The 19325-nt window shown below is 40.4% G+C and overlaps 1 protein-coding gene across 2 annotated transcripts in view; it reads right to left on the reverse strand.

Moving 5' to 3' along the window:
• ATF6 (activating transcription factor 6) overlaps positions 1 to 19325 on the reverse strand; it is a 274539-nt gene that overhangs the window by 34901 nt on the left and 220313 nt on the right. For both annotated transcript variants that reach the window (XM_072128529.1, XM_072128530.1), the window contains one exon: positions 12699 to 12804. In XM_072128529.1, the coding sequence (XP_071984630.1) occupies positions 12699 to 12804 (106 nt within the window). The remainder of the gene's footprint in view (positions 1 to 12698; positions 12805 to 19325) is intronic.

Below are 19325 nucleotides of genomic sequence, written 5' to 3' on the forward strand. Positions count from 1 at the left end.
GCATATGACTAGGGTCGATTGGCTCGAAGGGCCCCATCGTTAAAGCATCTAGAACTAGAGATAGATCCCACTGAGGGGATGAATCTTTAACAGTAGGACGTAAGCGTGAGCAGGCTTGAAAGAACCTCTTTACCCACCTGTGTTCTGCCAGCGCTGTATCGAAGTAGGCGCTCAAGGCTGAGACCTGGACTCTCAAGGTGCTAGGTCGTAGTCCCTTCTCGAACCCCTCCTGCAGAAAATCAAGAATCTGACAGATATTTGGGGAACCCTGGTTAGGCATATCTTTTGACCAGGAACAAAACTTTTTCCATATTTTAAAGTATATGGCATGGGTTACAGGTTTTCTACTATTCTTTAAGGTTTTTATTACCTTATATGATAAACCTTTTGATCTTAAGAAGGTGCTTTCAGGATCCAGGCTGCTAGGTTTAGGAACCCTGGGTTCTGATGAAGGACTGGTCCCTGATGTAGAAGGTCCGGCCTCCTGGGTAGGATAAACGGAAAGTCTATCGCCAATTTTTGTAGACTTGGGAACCAATTTTTCTTTGGCCAAAAGGGTGCTACTAAGATGAGCTTGGTTGGACTGACTAGTAGTTTTTGTAATACCTTGCTTATCAATGGAATCGGAGGGAAAGCATACACTAGGTCCTGGTTCCAGGTCTGTGAAAAAGCATCTAGTCCCCTGGGGACTTCTTTTGGGTTCAAGGAGAAGAACTTTTTCACTTTGGAATTCTTCCTGGAGGCAAACAAGTCGATGTCCGGCAGTCCCCATCTTAGAACAATCTCTTGGAAGACTTCCTCGTTCAGGCTCCATTCGTGGGGAAGGATTTGGGACCGGCTGAGGTAATCTGCTACTATATTTTCTGAGCCCCTCAGATGAATGGCCGAGATCGACTGGATATTTTCTTCTGCCCAGAAAAATATTTGTTGTGATATTTTCAGTAGCCTTTTTGATCTGGTACCTCCTTGTCTTCTTAGATAGGCAACCGTGGTAGTGTTGTCCGACATAATTTTCACATGGTGACCTTTCAGCTCGCTGGTACAGGATTTTAGAGTGTTCAGGAGCGCTCTTAGTTCTCTCTCATTCGAAGAGGTATGTGCTATTTCCCGGGTCCAGTAACCCTGGATATATTTGCCTGGAAGGAGAGCCCCCCATCCGGAGCTGCTGGCGTCTGTTTGGATCTGGGTTAACGGCCATTGGACCCAATTTACGCCTTTCCGTAGATTCCCGGGATTCTTCCACCATCTTAGTGATTCCTTCACTTTTGAGGGGATTATCAATGGTAAATGAAGATGATGATGGTTTCTGTCCCATTTTATAAGAATCCATGACTGTAGTGTTCTTGAGTGATTTTGGCACCAGGCCACACTCTGGATGCATGATGTCATGGTCCCCAGAAGGCTCATAGCTGTCCTTACTGAGACAGACTTCCTCTTCTCGAATTTCTTGATTTTCCCAAGAAGATTTTCCCTCTTTTCCTGTGGAAGATAAGAGGTCTGGGTTGGAGAATTTAAAGACACTCCTAAAAATTATTTTATGTGACTCGGAATTAAGTCTGATTTGTCTAAATTTATGATCCATCCCAGAGATTGTAAAACTTCTATTGTTGTATCCTTTTGGCTTTCTAGATGACTTACTGAATCTCCTATTATTAGGAAGTCGTCTAAGTATGGAATCACGCTGATTTCTTCCGTTCGGAGATATTTTACTGCTTCCGCCATGACCTTGGTAAAAACCCAGGGGGCTGAGGAGAGACCAAAGGGTAATGCAGTAAATTGAAAATGAAATTCTTCCCCAGAGGGAGATAATACGGCAAATCTTAAGTATTTTTGTGATTTCGTATGGATAGGTACGTGATAATAGGCATCCTTGAGATCCAAGGTACATAAACAAGCTTTGTAAGGTATCAAAGGCGTAGTGGATTTTATTGATTACATTTTGAATTTGACATAGGTTACCCATTTGTTCAAATATTTCAAGTTTGTAATTAATCTGAAAGTCCCATTTGGTTTTTTTTTCAAAAACAAAGGTGAGTAATGACCCGTACCTCTTTCTTCTGGATGAACTGGACAGATGACATTCAATTTTAGCAGGTCGGAAACTTCCTTCCAAAGGTGACATGTTAGTCTGTTCGATGGTTGCCTGGATAGGATAAATCGGTGAGGAGGAGGTGACACAAAATCTATAAAATAGCCATCTTCTATTATAGAGAGTACCCACCTGTTGGATGTTATATTTTTCCAATGGGGGAGAAAATTTTTCAATCTTCCCCCCACTCTGGCGTCATTGTTTCTTCTCTTGTTTACTTGAGGCACCAAAAAGAAAGGATTTCTTTCCTCCTTTGGCTGTATTCCAGTACCCCTGTTTCCAGGTCTGCTTGCTCCTGAATCTTGGCTGTTCTTTAGTGGGGCGAAAGCTCCGAAAAAATTGCTTCTTGGGTTGTTGTTTGGCCTCCGGAAACCCTTTCTTTTTATCCGCTGCTTTAGCTAGGATTTCATCCAATTCTGGCCCAAATAAAAAATCACCCGAAAAAGGCAGGCTACACAGTTTGGCTTTTGAGCGCACATCTCCAGACCATTGCCTTAACCAAAGGGCTCTTCTGGTTGCATTAGATAATGCAGCTTCTCTTGCTGAAAACCGGATGGTTTCGGCTGAGGCATCTGCCAGAAAGGCTGCTGCTGATCTTAATAATGGAATGGAGTCTAGCATTTCTTCTCTGGACGTGCCTTCTCTAAGATGATCCTCCAGCTGTCCTAGCCAAAAAAACAGAGTACGTGATACAGAGGTAGTAGTAATATTTGTTTTTAGGATTGCCATGGAAGCTTCCCAAGCTTTTTTGAGCAAACAATCTGATTTACGGTCCATGGCATCTTTTAGTTGGGTGGAATCTTCAAAGGGTAGAGCGTTTTTTTTAACTACTTTGGCTATAGGGATGTCAACTTTAGGCACACTATCCCAGATTTTTGTTTCTTCTGGATCAAATAACATACGGTTTTTAAATTCCTTAGGCATTGTTATACGCTTCTCCGGTTCTTTCCATTCATTCTGGATAAGATCCTTCAAGCTTTCAATAACTGGAAAGACTAACTTTCCTTCTTCTTAATCCACCAAACAATTCATCTACTACCGACCTTTCTTCTATGGTGTCTTCAATATTTAAGGTATCCCTTAATGCTTTTATCAGCCCATCCAAATCCTCACTAGGAAATAAATATTTGGGGTCATTTGGTATCGATCGTTGCGTCACCATATCCTGTTCTTCCATGTCTAGCTCATATGAACAAGAGGGCTGTTCGTCATCTGAATCCAGACATACAGGGTTCTGCCTGACTTTTTTATGCGGTGGGCTCTTTGATGCCCTAATCTCTTCACGCATAACAACACGCAATTCATCCATAAATGATGACTTTTCCTCTTTTAACACTTTATCCAAACAATCTTTACATAAACTTTTCTTATAATTAATATCCAATTTTGTATTACAAATGTGGCAACGTTTGGATGGTGCCTTCTTAGGTTTTTCTTTATCACAAACTTTGGTTTTTTCTTTTTCTTACAGGGATATCCTTCTCCTGTTGTTTAGAAAAAGAAAAAGGAGTATTGCTTATTAGAAGCTGACTCCCCACAGCATATAGTGCCAAAACCTACTGGCGTTCAGCTAATGTCCTACTTACAGAGCCCAGGGTTAAGGAACAGAATTCAGCCTCTTCCATGCTGGGATATTCACTGCTCCACATAGACCTCAGCAGACCTGCAGACTTCTCCTCGCTTCTCCTCGCTTACCTTCCAGCGTCTGACGTCATCTTTAATGGCCTGTCTCCTTGGCCGAGACGCTGAGGTCTCTGACGTCACTTCCGGTTCTCGCTCCGTAACCCGGAAGTGAGCGAGCGCCTGAAAATGCGCTATGTGCCGGCAGCCGCGGACCCCCGAGAGGGCCGTAAAAAGCTGCCGGCACTGCCCGCTGCCTCCTGCACGCCGCAGGAGATCCAATTTGGCAATCCGGGACCTGGAGACCCCAAGTAGGACTCACGAGGAGGCCGGACGAGGGAAGCCCCGGGGAAACAAGCACCCACGAGAGGTACGAGATTCCACCTCCCCGCCTCCCCCCCGAGAGGAGAGAGAGGTTTTCTCTCAACCTTTCCCTGTAGGGACAGGAAAAACACTGGTGGGAGGTTGAGGGAGGGGCTATTTAATGCTCTCAATTTCCTGTCCCTACAGAGGAAGGGGAAGCAACCTCCAGTGGGGCCGTCATGGTGACGAAATGGAAATACTCAATAAAGCAGGAAAGGATTCTAATGTTATTACCTTTATTTGTGAGGCTATGTATTTTATTCTATCTAATAATACCTTCAAATTTCAGGATAGATGGTTCAAGCAGTTAGACGGTACGGCGATGGGTACGCCAGAAGCCTGACCTACGTCAACATTTTTTTGGCTTTTTTTTTTTTTTTTTTAGAAATCTATACAACAGAGAATATATATCTAAAGTTCATTCAATACTACTATCGGTATGTGGATGACATATTCATAGTATGGTCAGGCACTCAGGATGACTTTTACAAATTCGTCATACCTCAATCAAAACGTTATGAACGAGTTTTTTACACATAACTTGGGTGAAAAAAAGAATTGAATTTTTGGATGTGGAAGTCTTGATTAAAGATAACCAATTGATTACAACTATGTACTATAGGAAGCCAACAGCAACTAACTCTTATTTGCACTACACGAGTTACCACCCTCCACATGTTAAAAAGGCCTTATCTTACGGACAGTGCATCCGGTTACGCCGTATAAACAATGACGAGCAACTGTTTCTTAGACAGGCCGATGACCTGACTAATCGATTACTTAGAGGAGTCTACCCCACTTATATGCTTAATAAAGCAAAATTAAGGGCCCTAAAGATGTCCCCTGAAAAGCTGTTAACTCCTTATAAAAAGAAAAATGGAGATGAATAAGTTCAATTTTGTATTCGATTTCAGTGCCATGGCCCCTAGGATAAGAAATTCCATCTCCAATGACAAAGGCCCCAAGGCTGATTGATCATGTTAGGGCGGCACGGTGGCTGAGTGAGTAGCACTTCTGCCTTGCAGCGCTGGGGTCCTGGGTTTGAATCCCACCCAGGTCAACAACTGCAAAGAGTTTGTATGTTCTCTCCGTATTTGCGTGGGTTTCCTCCCACACTCCAAAACATACTGTTAGGTTGTTTAGATTGTGAGCCCCATGGGGACAGGGACCAATTTGACATGCTTCGAGCAGCGCAGCATCTGTATGCGCTATATAAAGAATTATTATGTTAATATGGTACATGAAGGAAATACAGATGTACTAACCTTTGCAGGGTTGGAACAAGTATCAATACCAGCACACGGGGGGGGGGGGGTTGGGGATAGACAGAAGAAGTTATTAAGGAGGGAGGCATGGTGGATCTTAAGAAGAGAAGCCCTCGGAGCAATAGAGCTTATTGTTAAGAACGATATGGGAGTTTTTTTGTAAAGCCTGTTCATAAATAACTTTAGTATTTTTTTTTTTTTTATTGAATTCTCCTCTACAAGGAAAGAGGTACCGTTATTTTGTAAGAGGTTGCTATGTGGCTCTAACATTGTTGTATGATGGGTCCTCCAGTATGTACTTTTTATTCACTTTTTTGAGGCTTTGTCCGTATGCCGTTTTCTTGGCTAACTTAAAGGGAACCTGTCACCAGGAGACCCATTTTTAGCACTCCCCCAGACCCCACAGAGCATAGTACATACACTGCCAAAGTGTTTTTGTATTAAAAATTGGTTTTACAGAAAAAAAGATATGTTATATTGTACCTTTCATTAGCATATTCTGTGTGACTAGGCAGTTGCCTTTTGGGAGGAGCTGGAAAGGAGCAGTTCCCCCCACCCTTGGGGAACAGCTTCTCCATGTGACATTTTCAAATATATGTAAACACCCATCACTGGGCTTAGCAACGCCCCCTGCTCCTCTACAGCCAATCCCGAGTGAGGGGAGTTATTCATATATTTGAAAAGGTCACATGTTTCCAAAAGGTCACAAGTTTTTTCTGTAAAACCTATTTTTAATACAAAAACACTTTGGTAGTGTATGTACTATGCTCTGTGGGGACTGGGAGAGTGCTAAAAATGGGTCTCCTGGTGACAGGTTCCCTTTAATGTATTTTTTGTTATACCACGTCCAGGTTGTTTATCGGGCTAGTTCTAGCTACGCACACTTAGCACCACCTACCTAGATGATGGGTTGGCTAAGCCTGGTTAGAGACACAGATGACGCCAGTAGTTCTCTTTTAGGTGCGAGATTATGTGACCACACCCACCCATTCAACATACGGTGTCCTGGGTCCCCTTTCAGGTCCGAAGTGTATAGCCATATCCCCTCAGTCATTTATTGGCTAAGTCCTGCCCGATTTATTCTTTGTGCAAAGTTCTCCTTCAGGGCTGGGTGGAGTGCATAACAATGAAGTGGGGAGCCTTAGGTATCGGAGGAGCCAGGAGCTGCTCAGCTGAAGCGACCCTGAGGGCCTCCAGCTCATTTGAATATTTTTATAACCTTATTTTCTGGCTGTGACAGAGGCCCCAAAGGAAGCTAAAAAAGGCTCAGTAATCCGCTGCAGTTAAAGAGGGTACGCTATAGGACAGTCTACCGCCGAGAAAATGGTGGTAGATTTCCTTTAAAGCTTTGTGAAAGTGTAGTACTTCAAATCAGTTTAAGAATTTGGATGATATCTTTTGTGTTTAGCTATGTAAAAAAAAAAAAAAAATTCTTTATTTTCAAAGATTTAAATTCTCTACTTTTGATACACATAGTTCTAGAACCCAAATAAATTCATAACTTACATTTCCCAAATGTCAAATGTCTGCTTTATGTTGGCATGGCTTTTTTAAGATTCCACTTGTTTTACTAGAATGTTACAAGGCTCAGAATCTGGGGCCATTTTTAAAATTTTTGAAAAAAATAACCAAAACTCATATTTAGACGGACCTGCTCAACTTTTAATTGACTGTGAGAGGCCTAAATAATAGCTAGACTTGTTAATGATTTGCATTGTCACATTGTACAGGCTATAATTTTTTTTTTTTTTTATTGTGGACTTATAGGGGCTTATTTTTTTGCCACATGAGATGCCCTTTTCTGGTACATAAATTTGGGGTATCTATAGCTAATTAGTGAGATTTAATTAACCCTTTGTTGGTGGAGGAAATGAAAATCATCAATTTTTAGGAACATTTTTTGCTGGGTTTTTTTTGGGCCGTTTACCATCCCATAAAAATAATACAGGCGGTTCCCTAGTTAAGAACACCCGACTTACATACGACCCCTAGTTACAAACGGACCTCTGGATATTGGTAATTTATTGTACTGTAGTCCTAGACTACAATAATCAGCTGTAACAGTTATCACAGGTGTCTGCAATGAAGCTTTAGTCTTAATATTGATTCTTATGACAACCCAACATTTTTAAAATCCAATTGTCACAGACACCAAAAAAGTTCTGGCTGGGATTACAATGATAAAATATACAGTTCCGACTTACATACAAACTCAACTTAAGAACAAACCTACAGACCCTATCTTGTATGTAACCCGGGGACTGCCTGTATATTATTTTTATTCTATGGATCTCCACAATTACAAAAAGACCTCATTTATATAGTTTAAAATTTTTTCCCCATTTTTTCTGATTAAAAAGTTATTTGGTGAAAATGTTAATTTTAGCATCACCGGCTTTCATATGCATAACTTTTTATTTTTTCAGCTGACAAATCTGGTTAAGGGCTTATTTTTTGTGAGAAGGATTGTTCTTTTGAGTGGTCTTATTTTAGAGTGCGTAACTTTTTAAATCACTTTTTAGAGCATTTTTTAAAGGGTATTAATTAAAAATTATATTTTTTTCAGAGCATTTTTTCAGGTTGTTTTTTACAGGGTTCACTTTGCGGGTCCTGTTTTACCGTATATACTCGAGTATAAGCCGACCCGAGTATAAGCCGAGACCCCTAATTTTAACACAAAAAACTGGAAAAACCTATTGACTCGAGTATAAGCCGAGAGTGGGAAATGCATTGGTCACAGCCTCTCAAGTATAAAGCCTGCCAGCCCCCCGTGGTATATAGCCTGCCAGCCCCCCGTGGTATATAGCCTGCCAGCCCCCAGTAGTAAGCAGCCAGCCCCATGTTGTATCTAGCCAGCCCCCCCGTTGTATACAGCCAGCCAGCCCCCCCCCGTTGTATACAGCCAGCCCGCCCCCCCCGTTGTATACAGCCAGCCCGCCCCCCCGTTGTATACAGCCAGTCCCCCGTTGTATACAGCCATTCAGCCCCCCCGTTGCATACAGCCAGCCAGCCCCCCCGTTGCATACAGCCAGCCCCATGTTGTATACAGCCTGCCCACAGTAGTAAATAGCCTGCCAGCCCTTTAAAATAATAAACTCAGTACTCACCATTCCAACGGTTCGGGCTGCTCTGCTTCCATCTTCAGGCCAGCACTAGGACCGCGACATCTCAGTGCGCACGGCCCGGCCGGCACACAGTTGCTGACGTCACTGTTGTGTGCCGGCTGGGCCGTTTGCACGGAGATGTCGCGGTGCTAGCGCCAGTCTGAAGAAGAAGAAGCGCTGCAGATGGAGCTGCCGCGGACATGAAGATGGAAGCGGAGCTGTCCGGGCCGCCGGAATGGTGAGTATTGAGTTTATTTTTTTTATATACCCGAGTATAAGCCGTGTGGGAAATTTTTAGCACAAAAATTGTGTTGAAAAACTCGGCTTATGCAGAATGTCACGGACGTAGCGATACCAAATATGGGGGATTTTGTGTATTTTAAAAGCTAATTTGGAGAAAATCTTGTACGTTTTAGCATCACCATCTTTTCAAAAGCATAACTTTTTTTTTTTTTTGCAGTTTTTGTCCCCCGGCGTTTACCGTTTTTTTTAACTTATACATACTTGAACCAGCGATGCTCTAGACAGAGCTGTTAATAGCTTATCTAGACAGAGTTGTTGCTGCCGATGTGATTTCCCCTTTGAAAACAGAATGACGCTTACTTTGTGCTGCTCACCCTTTTTTCCCCCAAAGTTATGGCATTTTCTGTTCTGTTCCTCTCTCAGTAGAGGTGAAGTGGCTGGAGACTAATATCTGTCAGTCTATGCCCTCAAGCTGAGGCCAGTTAGCTTGCCCACAGATCCTATGATGCCTTGTGTTCTCTCTCAAAGTAATTTAGCATTAAATCCTTTTAGTTTCCCACAAGTAAATCCACTGAACACTGCACAGTGAACATACTGTTTGTATATGGTGATAGCCTGGTAGCTTCCATCACATGGAGGAGCAGAGAAACATGTAATAAGTGGTAGAAATTATAAGTACATGCAGTCTATGCCAGTGCTATGTGAGCAGTAAGGGTTAATAGCTTGTATAACATCCCTCATCGTTCCTTCTACCAATATTTGCAGCTCCGGCACGCATGGACTACTCAATTTAAAGATGAGGTCAGAGAAATGCGATCCTTTCCTGTGATAGGACTATTGGGACAGGCAGAGAGAACAAAAGGGCTCATCTCAGCTTTGTACAACCTCCTACTTAGTAAACATTTGGAGAAGTCCCCCTTAACAGTGAAAAACAAATGGGAAGCAGATGTGGGACCACTATCTGAGGAACAATGGAACAATATCCTAGAACTCAACTGTCTCTCTCAGAGATGGACAGATACTCACAGCTCCTACTGATTCATAGAGCATATAAGTCACCGGTTGTCCTGGAAAAAATAGGGGCATGGGATACATCAAATTGCCCCAAATGTGGGGTGGAAGGGGCAGATATAATACACATGTTTTGGAGGTGTGTTAAAAATCGGGCCATTCTGGAATGCAGTATTAGAAATAATAAGGAAGGTATGCTCTATAACCCTCCAGGTCTCCCCAATTACGTGCATTCTAGGATGGCTTGAGGATTCACGTGAAGGCAATGCACTGACACTAACTGTTGCAAGACTATTATATCAAGCCCGCAAACTTATTGCCTCACACTGGATTCAACCCACTGTCCCTACCATTACAGAATTTTGTACAAGAGTAAATAAGTAGACTGGAAAGAGCCGTCTATAAGAAAAGAGGGATACTTAAGAAGTTCAATGCTGTTTGGGGTAGTTGGATTTCTACTCCAGGTTTACCATCTGGAGCTCTGCTTAGAGATGACATGATCCACATTTAGAACTCTAGAAAAAGCGAGTCTTATATACACAAGGATCCTATTAACACTCCCGATGCCCTTCTAGGAACATGTCGATCTGCAGAACAGACTGTTATGAGCCCTACAAGATGGTACTGGGAATGAATAAAATCCCTGGTATAGGAATCCTGATAAAATATACGCCGCTGCACTGCTTCTCTTGCCTGGGAGGAAGGGAGAGGGGAGGGGGGGTTATTGTTGTCTGTATTGTATGTTAAATTGCGCTTTGCAATGTTCACGTTATAATAAAAATGACCTGATTTTAAAAAAAAAGGGTTAATAGCTTATCTAGACCGAGCTGTTTCTGCCGATGACAAGGTGGAGTAAGGGAGTAGAGAGGAGAGTAGAGACAGAAAGAGAAACTTCTGTAGAATCAGACTGGGATGGAGGGACTGATAGGGAACAGGGAGATATTGTACCTCACTATTCTGTGCAGGAGACATCTGCACACAAATCTCGCTCTGCGTAGGAAACTACTGCGTATAGGTAATAAAGAGAATAGGCAAAGTTGTTTTACATCCCAAGAGCTAGTGATTTGTGGAAAACAAAAAAAAAAAAACCTTTACAGTCACTCTTTGAGCAATATGTTTAGTATTTATTTATGTTTTCCAGATTCTAAATTCTCTACTTTGGAAAGTTAGTCATAGCACTAAAATAAATTGATAACTAACATATTCCACAAGTCTGCTTTAACTTGGCATCATTTTTAAAACATCCTTTCCTTTTTTTAGGATCTTAGGAGGCTTATTACCTTAAGTGCGATTTTTACGATATACACGAAAATCATCAAAACCTATATTTACAGGGCCAATTTAGTTAGAAGGGACTTTTTAGAAACTGCACTCTTCAAAATATTCAAAACAATCTTTGCAAAGTTTGTTAACCCTATGAGCATTTCATGAAAGGGAAAAATAAATGAATGTGAAATTAAAGAAATGTTATTTTATCTAACAATATATTCATTCAACACGAAACCTTGCACCTTCACAATGGGTTGAAAAGGAAAATGCATTTAAAAATGTTTAGTGCAACTCCTCATGACTATGCCAATACCTATTGCGTCACGGTACATTTCTGTATTGGCAGAGGGTGGCACTTTGAAGGTAAAGAGCATTGTTTAGTTTTTGGAGGACAAATATGGCACATTTTTTGCATGTGTCAGGATGCATTTAGAGAGCCCTAGTGGTACCAAAGCAGAGGAGAACACCAACAAGTGTCACCATTTGGGAAAGTATACACGTTGGAGAATTTAGCATGGTGTAATGTGTGTATTTGCCCCTACAGGTGTTTGATTTAATTAGGCCCCAAAAAGGGGGGAAAAACATTTTCTCAAAAAAGTCACTATTACCTCATATTTATGTAAGCTAAAAGATGAAACAACCCCCATAAATGTATAAAACTATTTCTCCTTAGTGTAGAATTGCCTAGGGCTCAGTAGGGAAAATGGGATGTTTACCTTTAAGAAGCTAAAGAAGGTCTTTAGCGTATTGATAGTGATTACTAACTATGTGTGGAGAAATATAAAATTATCAATTCTTTTTTCGGATTTTAAGCACTTTTTTTTTGGGGGGGGGGGGGTGTTCAGTGTAACAAAAACAATGTTAACTTTATTCTACGGATAACGGTGATTAAAGTACCTCATTTATATAGTTTTTATTTATATTTGTCCAATATTATTGAATAAAAGCTAGAATAGAAACAATTGCATTTGTTTTAGTATTGCCATTTTTCTGGCGGCATAACTATAGTATTGTTTGGTTGATGGAGCCGGTTGTGAGCTTATTTTTTGCGTGACAAGTTCTTTTCAGTGGTACCATTTTGGTGCTTGTAACTTTTTATGATCACTTTTTAGAACATTTTTTGTAAAGTGATTTGATAAATGATTTTTACAGCGTTCATTGAGCGGGTCCAATTGCGGCAACACCAAATACGTGACTTTTTTTGTGATTTAGTGTTTTTTGTACTTTATTACTTGTGTATAGGGAATTTTGGTGTTTTGGGGGACTTTCACTTTATTTTAATTATTTAATTTTATTAAAAATAAAACTATTTTAACTTTATTTTTACTGACATGTCAAGCTCAGATACAGCTTACACAGTGCCATACTATTGGGTATTGGGGGGTCTGATCTATCCTGAAGTACAAAGTCTTCGAATGACATCACTCTTTTTAACGCAGCTGTGCTCCTGATCAGTTTGATTACATTAAAAATTATTCACTTGCTCAGAAATCATTTCTAGCCAAGGGGTTGGCGACTATCACACAGGAAGTAAAAAAATATATACTTCCCCCTTGGAAAGTATGCACCATTGAGGCTCCACCTGGCAATTCAAAATCATCTTTGACTATTCCAGATTAATTCATTCAAATGACCTGCCAATAACTCAGCAATGTGGAGGTGTCATTGTACAACATGCAACATTTTTTTTATAAAACAAAATTGATGAGGGTCTCTTTTTTATATTATACTTACTCTTCGAAAAGACACAATATAAAATGTATCGCCTCTTCTACGGATAGCTTCCAAAAACTCTTGATAGCTTCTAGGTGAGGAATAATATATCTGTAACTCATTGTTCCTAGGGAAGAAAAGAAGGAAGAAAGTAAATGTTTACTCAGCACACAACTCAGCAGGAAGCTAAACAAAACGTGGAAATGATCTAATCACGTTTCAATCAATTTACAATGTCCATCATGGCCTCTTATTTCTGCAGAGCAATGATCTAATAATAGCTATGGGAATTTCCCCCCATCAGGGCAAAGAGCGAGGAGCAATATCATGTTAAGCTCTTCTCCTGTGACAATAAGGCTCAGGCACTGTGTGACACAGCCGAGCGATATAAAAGGTGCTTCACACTCGTGTATATAGATTATTTCAACCAATGTGTATGTTAGTCTGGTGAGATTTAACAACAAAATGGTCATTTAGTTGCTAAAATACAGATTTACATAATTTGAAAACAAGAAAAAATGATAATTAACCAGATCATCACTTATTCACAAGGTGTTTAACCATAAACCTACTATTTTTTTTTCTTTCTCTCCTTTTTTGCTCTTTCGTCCTCTCTGCTCGCTCCTCTTTGCCCTTGTGGTCTATGTGCGTTACCTTCCCCCCAGCCATTCTTATGAGGTCTGAATAATGATCTAATAACCCTACATGAAAGTGTTGTCTTGGAATGTTAGGGGCTTAGGTACCCTAAATAAGCGGGTTGCTGTATTTGATCTGATTAATAATCATCGACCAGATATTATTGCTTTACAAGAAACACACTTGATGCCCGATACAATTGATAAGATTCAGAAAAAATGCATGGGTTGGATCTATCACTCCTGTCATTCCCAGTGTTCAAGAGGGGTATCACTTAAAGTGCGTAGGGACTTGGAGTACCATAAAGACCTGGTTAAAGTAGATCCGGAGGGGTGATATATATTTTTGTGCACTGTGTTATTGAGGGGAAAACATGGGTGTTAGGTAATATTTATATGCATTTCACCATTCCACGTGGGTATCCTGATAGAATTCTATACTTTTCTTACTAGGGTAGGAGATGCCCACATGCTATTGGTGGGAGATTTTAATACTATTTTGGATTTGAAGCTGGACGTCGTTCAGTTGGACACGGATAAAGTCACATATCACAGGCCTCAGGTTTTATTAAACTTAATAGACACATTTGGGTGGTATGAGATAAGGAGAGAAATAAATAAATTTTTATATTTTTTTCCAAAACACACAAAATGTGGTCACGTTTAGATATGGCATTCACTATTATTCATACACTTTAACTTCTCATTGTGTATATGGGGTAAGGGGGGTATCTGACCACACACCGTTAGTTTGTAATATATTAGGTGAAAATAAAATAAAAACTCTGGGTGGTATAGGATTTCCCCTTCCTGGATTGACATGCTGGGGAAAAGTGAGTGAACAAAAAGAATTTTTGGGGGTAAATAAGGGGTGCTACCCCTTGGTCTTAGGTACCGCAAAATCCTACATAAGAGGGCTATTTAACCCCTTAAGGACGCAGCCATTTTACAGCTTAAGGCTGGATTCACACGACCGGTGCCCGCTGCACCATAGCACGCCGGGCACACGGCATCGCGCGGGGAGAGGAGGAGGGGGAGAGCGCTGCTCGCCCCCAGCTCCTCTCCATAGGTCTACATGGCGCACGGCGCCGTATGCCCTGAAAAAATAGGACATGTCCATACCATACCGCTCCCGTAGGGCACCGCGCGCCCATTGCAGTCTATGGGGGACATATATCGGCCGTATATATGTTCCCCTTGCGGTAGTGTGAATGCAGCCTAAGGCTCAGTCCCATTTTTTGTATTCTGACATGTGTTGCTTTATATGGTTAGAACCTTAGAACTTTGTTACTTATCAAAGGGATTCTGAGATTGAAGTACAACGTGGAGTAAAAACATTTTAGTGGTAAATTTTGCCTGATAATTTTTTTTTTATAAAATATGCTAAACTTATGAAAAAATGATTCCGATAGAGATACCAGCTAAATAAGCTGCTGAATAACATAATATGTCTACTTTACATTTTAATCATTTCTGAAATGTCTGGATAATTTATCTTCATGCCACATGGCTTACAAATAGATTATCGATTTTACGTATTTTCAGAATTTACTATTTTGGGGATAAATACTGTTTTGAATGAAATATTAATATATTAAGCATTAATACCACCCTATATAATCAACCCATTTTCAAATCTGCACCCCCAAACTATCAGAAACAGCTTTTAGGAAGATTGTTAACCCCTGAGATCTTCATAGTAATTGAATCAAAATGGAGGTGAAATTTAGAATGGTCAAATTTTGTTGGTTATACGTTCATTTAGCACTAAAATTTACACAATTCCAAAAGATAAAAAGAGAAAAACCAACCATACAATTTGCAATTTCTCCCGAGTACAGAGACCACCTACATAAGGCCGTGACCTGTTTTATGGGCGCACGGCGAGGAGCAGAAGGGAAGATGGGAAGGATTTTAATTTCCTCATTGGCCCATTTTGCAGGCTATAAAATTTTCGCTTTTTCATTATTGGGGCCTTGTGACTGCATTTTTTTTGCGAAACTAGATGCTTTTTCCAGTGTTACCATTTTGGGGTTGGTATCCCCTATTGTTGAAAATTTAGGAACCTTTTTTTGAGGTCAGGAGTAGAAAAGCATCAATTCTGTACTGGATTGTTTCTTTTGGTGTTCACCATATAGCCTAATAATCATGTCATCTTTATTCTATGGGTCGATACGATTACAGGGATACCAGACTTGAATATTTTTTTCTTATGTTTTACTAAATTTGCCAAATAAAACTGTAATCTGGCATAACATTCATCATACGGGTTTAATAATTATTTCATTTTATTCTACGGATTGTTACGGACGCGCTGATACTATATATGTGGGGTTTGTGTTATGATTTAGACTTTTTTTAGCGTTCTATTTCTCTTTAGATGTTATGGGGCTTACGGACATTTTTATTGATTTATTATTATTTTTTTTTAATTGAAGAACTTTTTTTTTTTTTTTACTTTTTGACTATTTCCTCCATGGGACATGAACAAGCAATCATCTGATACACATGCATAGGCTGACACTGTGCCTTTAAGATGATGTCACTGACGCCATCTTTCAGGCACTGCCAGCAGGCAGCTCTGGGGTCCTGATTGGATCCAAGGGTTGCCACAGCAACGATCGGCGCCCCCGGAAAACGGCGCAGGGGTCCGATCGTGGGGGAAACCCCACAAAGGCAAGTTAAACAGCCCACTCCGACCGCGGGTGTTACCCGGGGATGTCAGCGGTAGATTGACCTTTTTTTAAGTCAACCTTTTTCCCCAAGATGTTAGGAAGTTTTAGATGTGGTCACAACCGGTGTAAGTGCTATGAGTCAATAACACAGAGACAAATTAACTTCACTTCCACTGTCACTAGAGAAGTGTTCCCAATAAAAAGCTTTTTAAACTGTAGTTCCAAACATATTATATATCTGATTGAATGCAAGTGTAAACTCCAATATATAGGATGCACAATCCAACCTTTGAGAGAGAGGCTGAACAAGCATAGACAGAATATTGAAAAAGGCTTTGCTCTACATAGTGTCTCACCACTTGCGGCTACCCATCATAGTTGTAATATGAATGACTTTAAGATAACCCCTATTGAAAACATAAAACCGAACACACCACAGAGATTCAACTATTTAAAAAGAAGAGAAATGTACTGGATTTTTAAACTACAGTGTTTGACACCCGCCGAACTTAAAGGGGTATTCCGGAAATCAGCATAATTCATATACAAATGGGTACTCAAAATATAAGCTAATGTGTAATTAGTTGCTATTTAAAATTTTGCCCCCGCTTAGCAGAAAATGCTGGTGACATACACTGTAATGAAGAATTAAAATGCTACTGGCCCTTTAATCAGTCCGTTAATTTCCTCCGCGCGGTCCGTTGCAGAGCATACACAGGACACAAGATGGCCGCTGGTCACATGTCCACATCACATGTCCTGCACTTGCCTAGGCAGGTCATGTGATCACCACTAAGTTTGGCTGTAGTCGGTTGGTTGCAGTGCAGCCAGTATGGCAAGTGTTGTGGTGATGGCAGTTACACATCATTACTATGGTAACTGAGCAAGAAAACCTGTTAGATCATCACTGGGAGCAGAGCATAAGAGGGAGGACGAATTACTGAGAACTAAAGGATCATGGAACTTGTAGTTTCCAGTCGCGGCCATCTTGGCCACCTACTTTAAAGAGGCCATAAATTTTGTAAATCATAAAATCAAACTATGTAAGCTCTGTTTTGTGACTAATGACATTGAGTATTGTTGTATTCATTTATTTATATCATCATGGGTTTTTGTGTCAGACGTACATATTCCCGGAATACCCCTTTAATGAAAGCTTGGAAAATGTTTTCTAGACAAGGTGCCAACTGTATTCCCATTCAGCTTCAGCCAGGAGTGTTCTTATAGTTCCCTTTGTTGTTTCTTCCCTCTTTCCTTTTCTTTTAAAGGGAACCTACCACCACAAATCTACCTATAAAGGTAGATCAAGGTGGATCAATGGGACGTGAGGATAGCCCTTTTAAGGGCTTATCCTCACGTCCCCGCACTTTTTTTAGTAACTTTTATCAAACTTTTATGCTAATTTTATTATGCGGCTACTGAGGCGTGGAGCCGCTTCAGGCGAGGCGGCTACTCCACACCCCGGCAGCCTCTTTTCTCCTCCTACTCACCATCTTCGGCGCGCAGCTGCTCGTAGCTGCGCACCCTCGTCCGACGATCCTGCAGTCTGTGCATGCGCAGAACAGCAGGCCCGCGCCTGCGTGGTCACTGCTCTGAAGCCAGGGCTACACAGGCGCGGGCCTGCTGTTCTGCGCATGCGCAGACTGCAGGATCGTCGGACGAGGGCGCGCAGCTGCGCGCCGAAGATGGTGAGTAGGAGGAGAAAAGAGGCTACCTCAGATGCGGCTACTCCACGCCCCAGTAGCCGCATAATAAAATTAGCCTAAAAGTTTGATAAAAGTTACTAAAAAAGTGCGGGGACATGAGGATTAGCCCTTAAAAGGGCTATCCTCACGTCCCATTGATCCACCTACCACCCAATCTACCTTTATAGGTAGATTTGTGGTGGTAGGTTCCCTTTAATCATATACACTTGTATTCTAATATCTATTTATTAATCAATTTTATATGTACATTCTAATCAAATATATATATATATTTTTTTTTTTTTTTTTTACAGTATGCTATTTATATACAGGTTTGCATGTGATGTTGTTTCTACTGTAACATTTAATTCTGCTGCAAAACGATGCTAATTCAAAGTGTACTCCTATATGCCCAATTTGTATCATCCCAAGCTGCAATAGACAAAAAACGGTGTCTGCAATTTATTATGTACTCTACCTCCACTACCTACTATGTACTTAATTATTAATTATCATTAGCGTTAGATCCCTGATTTTATTTACACTTTTTAGTACTCCATTATGCCATACAGTAGTATGGCAGTATATGGCAGGATCAATCAGACAACCTAGCGTTAAAGTACCCTAGGGAGTCTGAAAAATAGTAAAAAATTAAAATAAAACAAATAAAAAATTATATTAAAGAAACCTAAAAATTCAAATCACCCCCCTTTCCCTAGAACTGATATAAATAAACAGTAAAAATCATAAACACATTAGGTATCGCCGCGTCCGAAAACGCCTGATCTATCAAAACATAGAGTCGCAAATTGCATTTTTTTGCCATTTTGAAAAATATAAAAAATTCAATAAAAAGTGATTAAAAGGTCGTACATTCCTAAAAATAAAAGCATTGAAAACACCATCAAAGTCGCAAAAAATTACACCACCCTCAGCTCCATACAAAGTATGAAAAAGTTATTAGCGCAAAAAGACGGCAAAAAGAAGAATTTTTCTTTGTACAGGAGGTTTTAATTTTTGTAAATGTATGAAAACATTATAAAACCTAGACAAATTTGGTATCCACGTGATCGTATTGACCAAATGAATGAAGTAGACCTGTCGTTTAGGGCGCACAGTGAAAGACGTGAAATCCAAGCCCACGAGAATACGGCGTAAATGTGTTTTTTCCCCATTTTCACTGCTTTCAGAATTTTTTTCCCGCTTCCCAGTATATAGCATAGAAAATTAAATACCATCACTATGAAGTGCAATTTGTTACGCAGAAAACAAGCATCACACAGCTCTCTACATGTATCAAAAAACAGATAGGATGTGCAAAAAATGGCTATAAACCAATTAGACAAAAAATAATTTTATTGAATACACTAAGCACTAACATTTAAAAAACATTTAAAATCAGCACACAAGAATGTTGTGCTGTGAACAGTGCATGACAATAACATTATCTGTTGTAATCTCCCCCCTATTAGATCATGGTGGACCTATGCTTGGCGTCTATGCAAATAGAAAATGATGTAAACAATTGTGCATATGTAAACCTCAATAGAAAAGGTGCAACAGATGTCTCTACATGAAAAAATAAAAAAGTTATAGATTTTTTAAAAGGTGGGGAGTAAAAAATAAAGATGCAAAAACGAAAAAGGGCCTGGT

The sequence above is a fragment of the Engystomops pustulosus genome, chromosome 10 (assembly GCF_040894005.1).
Source record: "Engystomops pustulosus chromosome 10, aEngPut4.maternal, whole genome shotgun sequence".
Classification (NCBI taxonomy): Eukaryota; Metazoa; Chordata; class Amphibia; order Anura; family Leptodactylidae; genus Engystomops; species Engystomops pustulosus.